The sequence below is a fragment of the Nannospalax galili genome, unplaced genomic scaffold (genome assembly GCF_000622305.1).
Source record: "Nannospalax galili isolate Female #2095 unplaced genomic scaffold, S.galili_v1.0 scaffold155, whole genome shotgun sequence".
In the NCBI taxonomy this organism is placed as follows: Eukaryota; Metazoa; Chordata; class Mammalia; order Rodentia; family Spalacidae; genus Nannospalax; species Nannospalax galili.
Genome location: NW_008339923.1, coordinates 9,144,120 through 9,154,146, shown reverse-complemented (window position 1 = coordinate 9,154,146; position 10,027 = coordinate 9,144,120). Strand labels below are relative to the sequence as shown.

General features: G+C 46.4%; 1 protein-coding gene across 1 annotated transcript in view; it reads right to left on the bottom strand.

Annotated features, from left to right (window-relative positions):
* Positions 1–218: 218 nt before the first annotated feature.
* Apcdd1 (APC down-regulated 1) overlaps positions 219–10,027 on the bottom strand; it is a 35,158-nt gene continuing 25,349 nt past the window's right edge. The window contains exons 4-5 of the mRNA XM_008834678.2: positions 3,955–4,276; positions 219–2,207 (exon numbers count right to left, since the gene is read on the bottom strand). Coding sequence (XP_008832900.1) covers positions 1,759–2,207; positions 3,955–4,276 — 771 coding nt within the window. The 3' untranslated portion in view covers positions 219–1,758. The remainder of the gene's footprint in view (positions 2,208–3,954; positions 4,277–10,027) is intronic.

Here is a 10,027-nt window from a genome sequence, read left to right as displayed (position 1 = left end):
CATATACTGTGTATAATGCATTTGGGGGAGCATTGTACACGGCACATTAAAAAGCAAGAAGAGCTGAGTCTAGGTGAGTGGCAGTGAACCAAGTTGGCTGTAAACCTAAGTCTTGGTCAGTTACTGAGGTGTGTTTTAGAGTTAGTATAGGTTGTACTTTGAAGATAGTTTCAATATTAATTTAGTCCACATATAAGAAATATAAGACATTTTTGGTATCATTTCCAATTGTTTCTTTATTAAACTTGGTAGACATTAAATTAGTATTTTCATTTTGAATAAACCCCCTCAAGTATGCACCATGACTTAAAATATATTCTAAATATAAAGCACTCTGGAACTCCATGCCATCATTATAACTTAATACCGCACTGAATGCTACTGCTTCATAAAGCAAATTCTTAAATACAAGGCTGACTCTTCTCCAGGATCATGATCTCCACGTCTGCTTTTAGTTAGATTTAGGCTTTCAGTCACTCACCACTTGCCTGCATGGGTCTCTGTGCAATGACACACTGGTGTTTAGATAGCACCAGTTGCAATAACTCAAAGGAATGGCCAGTCATATGCCCTCTACCCTTCTACTCATGGTAAAGAAGCCAACTCTGAAGAAGAGAGCCCTGAAACTCAGTTGGGGCAGAGCCAAGTGAAGGGCAGAAAGGAAGCCGAGTCAAGCCAGCATGTCCAACAACAAGCTGACTTCACACAAAGACACCACAGAACACAGGTGACACCTAGCAGAGTAGGTAGGTGTTCAGTGTGGCCGAGTTCCACCCCACCCTCCCTTCTTTCAACAGCAAGTTACTGAAGTACTGAAGTTCTGTGCTCTTTGTCTTTGAAGATGGTAGAGTGTGATTTGGGAGTCCTTCTGCCCCCTCCCCCCACCACAGTGTGATCCAGGACACAGGTTCCTCACGTGGAGGGCAGTCCCACAGACTTCCTTCTCACTCATGTGGGACTTAACACACTGCAGCCGCCCCTTGCACTGCTGCTCCTGACTGTCTGGAACAGGAGGGTTTTCTAATTTCCCGATGCCCTGGTTTACTGCGTGGGAAAGAAGTGGCTTATATTCTATAACCACACAACCCAGTATGGCACACATCTTTTTTTTTTCTCAACAAGTGAAAACTGGTGATGTAAAAACAATTTACATTACTTGGCAACTTCAATGACAGATACTTCTCTATTCAGCATTTCCAGAAGTGTTGATCTACATTAAGGCTGTTAATGATGGCTGGGTTAAACCTTGCATCCTCTCCTACGTACACATCTACACCCACATCTCTGCTCTGTCACTACCACCTGTCTTGATCGCAGTCCTAAGCGAACTGTGCACTGCATTCCAGGTAGAAAACCTGGAGCGTGGAAGGGTTTCAAAGGAGTAAGAGAAGCAGGGAAAGCTGCAGCTTGGGCCGCGCTTCTCTTAAGCTCAGCTCAGAAACAGAATGAGGACGAGGTTAAGAAGCCTAGCTGCCACCTTGCTGCCACTCCCACACACGCCAGCCCCAACTCTCCGCAGACTTAAAGTGCAATCACTGCTATGAAGTTCTCAGGTCAGAGATCAAGCTGGAGGAAGTTCAAAGCTGAAACTTCAAACACACTGCTCACGACTCAGGCTGGAAGGGGGAGGGGGAAAAGGCAATGACAGTTCTCAGGCATTCAAGTGCATCAAAAGAAATCAATGTCCTTTCTTTGTATAAAGAAAATTTGTAAATGCTAAGGAGTCTTGGTTTGGAAAAATAGATCTTTCTAAAACTTCTATCTGAGGATGTTCCAATGTGAAAGAGTCCAAAGGCAGGCAACGGTGGCTAGCAGCAGCGGCCCAGCTGTCCTCCCCGCTGCCCGACCATACTGGTATCCTCGACTGTCTTCCGACAAGTCTTCGGCTTTGGGCGAGGAGGAGGCACACTGCACCAATGGCATCTGATAGGATGTAGCCCTCTTCTCAGGCCTGTCTGGACTGGAGCCATCACTGGGCCGCTGGCCATTGAACAGCAGATAGCGGCCTCGGGCGTCCTGCTCCATTTTGAAGATCTCATATTCTGTGTGAGGTAGCTTTATACCCAGGGCCACGCAGCCATTGGTGTGTGTCACGTCCTGCTGAATGCCCACCTGCCAGGAGCCCTCAGCCCCACACTCGTTCCCGCTGAAGACGTTGAGGAGCGAGGCAGTGGCTGCATCCATGGGGGTGACCTTCATATGATTCACTGTGAAGAGAAATTTCCATGACTCTAGGGAGACAATAGGGGAGGCTGACACTCAGCCAGCAAAGGCCGAGGACACTGGCTCAGCAAGGTTTTCTTTTTAAAACACGATCTTACCTCCTCCCCAGCTGACCACACTGGTGACAAAAGTTCGTTCAAGTGGGACGCTCTCCACACCGATATGAAGATGAATGGTGGTCAGAGCAAACACAGCCAATTGGCCCCAGGCACATGTGCTCTGCAGTTACAGCTCAACTAAGACACTGTAGACACTGGAGGGAACCCCGTCTGTACTGAACACGCATGTATCTCTTCCTTGTCATTGTCCCAAACAACACCATATAATAACTACACACGGGCACTGGGTTTGGTATGAGAAATAATCTAGAAATGGAGTAAAGCACAGGAAGGCTGTGCACAGGATATATGCAGAGGGCGGGTGTACTTGTTTTTATAAAAGGGACTTGAGAAACTTTGGATTTTAGTGTCCTCAGGTGGTCCTGGAGCTAATTCCCCACGGATACTCACAGTTGATTATTTACTGCAGGTGTGGACCAAAAACGGGTGACATTTGGCATTTAAATGTGCAGCCAAATTTGCAGCAGTTCACACCTGTGAGCATGAAATGAAACTATCCCAGAGTTCTCCAGACATGCTCTTTGGGGCAAATGACTCTCTTGGGATGTAAAAATATTTTTAAAAAACCTGGGATTTTACTTTTAATGAAAGGTTTTGAGGTATTGAAAAGGCTTGGTGTCAAACATATATCCTAATTAGCATTTTCACAGATTAACATCAGCCCATCAGATGGACATCTAAAATTCAATTAGGCTGCAAACAAGAAAAATATTAATAAATACAAACTCTAGCCCTCATAGACTCTAGGGATCCTCCTAGGGGATCACACCTTGCATACAACAGTGGGCTTTGGGGTGAGCAGACAGATTTCTCTTGGTTAAGTTTACCACAAGGCCATTGTGCAGGAGCAAAGTTCCTCTGTCAAAGGAGGGCTCTCATGCTCAGGGCTTCCCTGAGGCAACACGAACATCTCATACTAATTGAACTATAGTGCTACCCAGGAGGGGTCGCCTCTGACCCAGTCACCTTCTTTATTTGGTGTTAGAGGCTGACACCACTCTACAGATATTCGAACTTAAAACTAAAGCAGCAGGGTCTCCCCTGTGGTGGACACCCAATAAAGGCCCATTCCAGCCTCCTTGCTTGGGTGGGCAGCACACAGTGTGAACTTTCCAGTGATTTTCTTCCCTTCAAGCCTGTGGCAAGCGCTCACATGCAGGCCCAGCTCAGGTTGGGAGTGACAACTCTGAGCACCAAGAAGTCACCAATAGCTGCTCTGTACTGTCCATTCAGGAAAAGAACCCATCATGCAGGTAGGCCTCGTGTTACCAGAGGGACAGCATGGGCCCATAGAGTGTCAATCAAAAAGAAAATCTGCAGGCTTGAGGTTTTATTTCGCAGCAGCATCCTTGGCTCATATGGGACAGCTTCCCATGTGGTGGTGTGGGTCCCACCGTACCTGAGCAGTGTATGGAGGCCTGGCACTACCCTGCTCTGAGCAGGCAGGAGCTCAAATGGTGTTTGCGGAGATGCTTAGAGGCAGAAATGGCTTTAACTTAATCCCCAGCATCTTGAGCAACAGAGATGCCCTTTTCCTCAGTTTCTGCCTCAAAAGAAACGTCCTAGAACTGCTCCTGAGCTGTGCTGTGGTAAGCAGAGGCAGCAGACCTACCTTTGAACACAAACTCTGTGCCACCCATGACCCTAGAGGACAGCACACCACGGCTATAGCGGCCCCGAGCGTAGATTGTGAAGGTGGGGTGCTTGCAGACAGGGTCTGAGTAATGGTAGTAATGCCCTTCCCAGGTGTTGTTGTTGTCATGGAAGATGAAGTGGCGGGTGAGGAAGAGGACTTCAGGGCGCACCTCACAACGCTGGCTCACCCATTCCCCATGAAGGCCGATGGTCAGGTCTGCCTTCGGGGGCAGGATGGGAGGGTGGTGTTCATCGGAGCGGTAGATGATCCGGCAGGCTATACAAGCATGGTTGTGGTTCTGAAGCAAAAAAAAAAATGAACAAACTTCCCATAAGTTCAGCATGAATGTGTGTCCCTGAAAATAGCGGGTTCACTATGGCTAGGACTAGGCACCCAGGGAACCATCACTTATAACCTTAAATCCCAAAGCAATCCAGGCTCTTGTGTCTAAAGTGAGGAAATGGTGTGTACCATCATGTGTATGCACACAAGTGCATTCAGGCATGACAGACAGACCTACCTCACAGTATCCTGAACTCTTTAGAATCCCGTGGAAGGTGGGATCATGGATCAGTACTTGGTTTCAGGAAGAAAGGATGTCAAGATCCCACACCCCATAAAATGGGACGATCAACAATCTAGAGGATAGCTGGGCATGGTACCACATGCCTTTAATCCTAGCACTCAGGAGGCAGAGGCAAGCGGATCTCTGTGTGATCAAGGCCAGCCCTTTTTCCACAGTGAGTCCAGGTCAGCTGGGGCTATAAGGAGATTCTGTCTCAAAAAGACCGAAAAAAAAAAAAAAAAAAAATCCAGCGGATATGTGTGGGTGAGGATGTGGAGAAATCCAAATGCTTAAGTATTGCTGGGGGAATGTAAAAATGGCATGGCCATTACAGAAAACAGTAGGGTGGTTCCTCAGAAACTTATACATTACTATATGATCCAGCTACTCCACTCCGAAATATACATTCACGAGAATTCAAAGCAAGGACTATGACCCACAATAGTCAAAAGGCAGAGCAATCCAAGCACAGCCACGAATAAATGGCTAAGCAAACTGTGGTCTGCCTATACCATGGAATAGGGAAGGGCACACATGCTACAACACAGATGAACTTTGGAACACTGTGTAAGTGAAGCAAGCCAGTCACAAAGAGATACACATTGTGGATTCCACTCAACTGAGGGACCTGAAGTAGTGAGATCAGAGGCAGGTGGTAGGAGAGTGGTTGCCAGGGACTAGGATAGAGAGAAGTAGAGAGTAGAGCTTCAGTTTTACAAGGTGAAGAGTTCTGGATATGGATAGTGGTTGATGACTACGCAACATTATGAATGTAACTGATGCCACTGAACTGTAGCCTTAAATTGGTTACAACAGATTTTATGCTGTATATTTTTACCACAATTAAAATCTTAAATGAAGAAACTGCAAGGTACCCTGGGGATAAAACAGAGCTGGGGTTGGAGACACTGGGTCCTGTTGACAGAGTTAATGCAGGAGGCAGAGTTAAGGCAGACAGAAGGGAGGGAGAAGGCCTCTGGGGAGTGTACACAGGCTATCTACATGTGCCTGGAGCCCAAAGTTCAGAGTTTCTTGGTTCTTAACATGCCTGCTTTCCCAGTTTTCTACAGCTTAAGGACCATGGCAAAACTGTGCTCTGACATCCAAAAGGCACTCCCTGTGGAGTGTTTTGGTTGGTACCCATATCACGCACATCAGCTCTGCCCATCCTGTTTGCCTGGAGGCTACAGAGCTGATAACCAACAGCCTCTGGCTTTAAGTCAGGAGAAATGGTGCACAGCACCTTCACCCTGCCGTCTCACCCAAGCCATAGGACAACTCTGAGCTGGGGTTTTCTCGGCTCTTCTACTCCCACAGAGTTGGTACAAGCCCCAAGGGGATGCACAGGGCACAGACCACAGGCTCTGATCGATCGCTGCCCTTTGATTGAGGAGGCATAGCTCATGGGGGCTGGCATCCCCACACTCCCAGCCAGGTGTGGCCAGGCCCACAGTCACACACACATACCCCATCATCCTTCTCAGAACACACTTTTTCTCAATATGCTTCCTAAGTCAGAGATTTCACCTCTTACCAAGGCCTTAAGGTTTACAGCCCTCACACATGTGACTTAGTGATAGAAGTCTGCCTTTATCAGTCTGTGATAAGGGTGGGAGGACAGGAGAACCGCCATCTGCCTCTTCCACATTCCCATTCAAAAACAATTGTGTACTCCTTGTGCCTTTGCGTTCCTTAGATGAGCTTGGGGTTACAACTTATGGGATAGAACATTTCCTTTGTTCTCACAGTTTATGGCTTATAGACAGTGAGATAACTCAGGCTAGAGTTGAGGGGAAGACAAAGTTCTCCCTGTCCTAGGGTCTAGGTGCACTTGCTGGCCTGGGGTTTCCTACAGAGGACTTTGGAGGCACATGGGAGAAAAAAAACTGTGCTGCAGCCTGTGATCAGCAGGTCCTAACAAGAAAGGGCAGGGGAAATCTCAAGTATGCAGCCCATTATGGACATGCTGAATCAGCAGAGAAAGATGGCTCTGGCCAGATCCTGCTGCCTGGCCCAACCGTGCTGCCTGGCCCACAGCTGGTGACCATGAGCAAGTTATCCATTTATCTCTGTTTCATTTTCCTCACTTATACAATGGTGACCATTATACTCAATTGCAGAACTGATACAGGAGAGAAATTGCACAGTAAGGTGGTTCCCGCTTAGTGTCCACCCCCTGGGGAAGACCAAAGCAATGGCCTATTGCCCCCAGGAGTCACTGTCCTTCAGACTCATTAGGGAGAAAAACACAAACTGAGGTCAAAGCAACCTTCGTCCTGGGGCTGTGACATTCTTTGTGTTCTCCGTAAGCTGCCAGAGGGGGAAGCTTCCAAGCTTTCACCCCAAAAGGGTTGTTCTGACATTTAAAGGTCAGGATGGAAAGTTCACTTCATGTCTGTAATGTGCCCAGCCTGGAGTTCTTGCATGCAGCAGTGCATGCTGGAACATGATTGATTGCAATCAGCAAAGGGCCTGTTCACAATGACACTGAGACCCTGGCCTAGCATGGCAATCTGCAGCTCCTGTAGGTGGCCTGCCCCATTACATGAAGAGTCCTACCAGAAGCCCATGTTCAATCAGGGTAAGAAGTTTGGACCCTCAGGGTCTCCAGTGAGCCACACAGAGCTGGGTCCCCCCTCTGCTGGTGTCTTCATAGCAAGGAAGTTTGCTGCTCACTGCACCTGCTCCCTGGCAGGTCCTAGGAGGCCCTGTGGGCTAAATTGCTTACTTCCACCCATGCCAACCTCCACCTCCCTTCCATGCCACTCTCCACAACTTGGCTTGCTGTCCGTAACAGTTTAGAACATCCGATTGTCAATTTCATTTCTGGCCTTTTTAGGAAGGTAATATTTGTTTTCTCCTTCAGTACCAGTATTGGTTCAGGAAAAGCTCAATGCTGCGGGGAGAACATGGATGATCAAGCGTTCTTTGCTTCAACGGAAAATGTTGCAGGGAGGAGAAAGCACAGCTGTCATCCAGGCTGCTCCAGAACAGCACCATCTTTGTGGTGGTATTGGGAGTGCTTCTTTAGCAACAACAGGCCAGAGTCCTGGGCTCCAAGAGGAGGATCCTGCTGGCCTGTGGTCAATCCAGATGGCTGGTGGTCCTGAGATAAAGGGATTCCATTGGGTAGCAAAGGAAGGTAGGCCAGGCACATTTGAGGGGGAGCCTGTTTTCTACCTGGTAGGTCTATGGGGATGTGGTTCATGTGCAGAGACTAGGAGGGACCTGGCCCTTAAATACTAATCTTACCAAGTTCCTACACTGGTTACTTTTGTTTTATTGTGGTAAAACAACAACAAAACAATAAAAATTAAAGGGACCTACAGGAATAACTTCAGAGAAGCAGAAAGCAAAGCTTGGCCCTCTTAGCCGTTTTTAAGTGCACAGTTCTATAGCATTAATACGTACAGCCACATGATTGGGTACCCGTCACCACTCTCCATCTCTATCTAGAACCTTCTCATCCTCTGCAACTGAAACTGACCCTGTACTCCTTCCTCCCCTGACCCCTGACAACCACCCTTCTACTTTCTGTCTCTGAACATGACTAAGAACCCCTATGAGAAAAATCATACAGTACTTGCCATTTTGTGACTGGCCGATTTCATTAGCAAATGTATTTAAGGTTGACCCTGTTATAGCAAGTGTCAGAATGTTCTTTTTCTGGTTTTGGGGGGTGGGGTGGGGGGTGGGGGGAAGTTTGAAACAGGGTCTCCCTGAAATACCAGCTGGCCTGGAACTCGCTACAGAGACCAGGCTGGCCTTGATCTCACAAGAATGTTCTTTTTAAGACTGAATCATTCCATACACACATTTTGTCCACTTATCTGTTCCAAGACAGAGTATTACCATCTTTTTGTTGTAAATAATGTTGCCGTGGACACAAGTGCTGATATGTGTTTGAGTTTCTCTTCTAATCTTTTTGAATATATACCCAGAAGTAAACTACCAGCACATATGGTTACTTAATGTTTACGTTCTTTAGGAAAAACACTATTCCACAGTTGTACCATTTTACATTTCTATCAACAAAGCACAAAGGCTCCAATTTCCCCACATCCTTGCCAACACTTATTTTCCTTTTCTTCCCCTCTTGGTAATAGCTGTCCCAATGGGCAACTTGGTATCCCATTGTGGGTTAAATTTATACTTCCTTAACGATTTGTGATGAAGAACATATCTGTCATTTGTACAACTTCTTTAGGGAAAGGTCTGTTTAAGCCCTTGGCCCATTTTTATCATCCCACCCTTTTTGAAGCAACAAGTTACTTTTGGAAGCAATTCTGCAGTTACCATTATGCAACCAAAGATGTCATAAGCAGAGGCAGTTTTTGGCCTTTGTGGATAGGGTCAACAAGGTGACAGTTTTAGTCATGCATACGTAAAGAGACACCTCTTTGTAAATTAAGTTTAAAATTCTGTTTTCTTAAATTCTTACATTCTTTAGCATGAATAAAAATTCAAGGAACCTACAGGAATAACCACTGAGAAGCAGAACGCAAAGCCTACACAGTCTGTTCAGCTCCTTTCTAAGGTGGTTTTTCTGAAATAGCCCTTCCAGACTAATGAACAGAAACAGAACTACATATGGAGATTTTCAACATGAAAGATGATTTGTACTATAAGATGGCATTTGCTTTATAAAATAACTTTGTTTGGGGATCTACATTCTTATACAGGATCCCCACTTGACAAATGTCCTTTCTCAGGCTTACCAACTTGGCTTCTGTACCATTCCATTTCCCTACATCTTAGAAAGGGCTATTTAAGTCAGAGTTTTTGTACACACAAGATTTGAAGATTAATAGCAGAGGGACTAGAAGGTGTTTCCTTGTTGCTATTATTTATACCCACTATAAAAAGCTTTAATTCAGGGGCTGGGGGTGCAGCCGAGTGGTAAAGTGACCCTAGATTCCATGTCCGGCACTGGGAATGGGAGATAGACTTAATTCAAAAGGGCTGGAGAGAAAAATAACCGCAATACAAATATTCTCTGAAAAGAAAAACTTACTTTAAAAATCAAAATAACCCTTACACTTCCCAACTGCCGAGTGTTGACAACAAGGAGCGGGGTCAGCTTTGTTTGTTTGCTGATTCCTGACCCCTAGGGAACAGGTTCTAATTTGCTGCCTGCACATAAGAACACTAGATTCTCGAGGTTCAAGTACATCCTCTTCTTAAGCTTCCACCCTCCCAAAGGGAACGTGAGCACATTTTCCAGATGAGGCACCCAAGGGGCACAGAGAAAAAAAGTAACTTGGCTCAGATGGCTTTACAAATCTAAAGTAGTCTTGTGCCTCTAACTTGGTCCTCAGACTTGCAGCATGCTGCCTCTGCTCAGGCAGCTCTCAAAGAGCAAACGCCCCCTCACCAAGGACTACAGCCCCTGGAAAAGGGCTCTGGGGCTGATGACTGATGGGGGCTCTTCAGGCTTCTCTCGTTTCCTGCCAACATTTATTTCTGGAGAGTTGGTGAACAGCA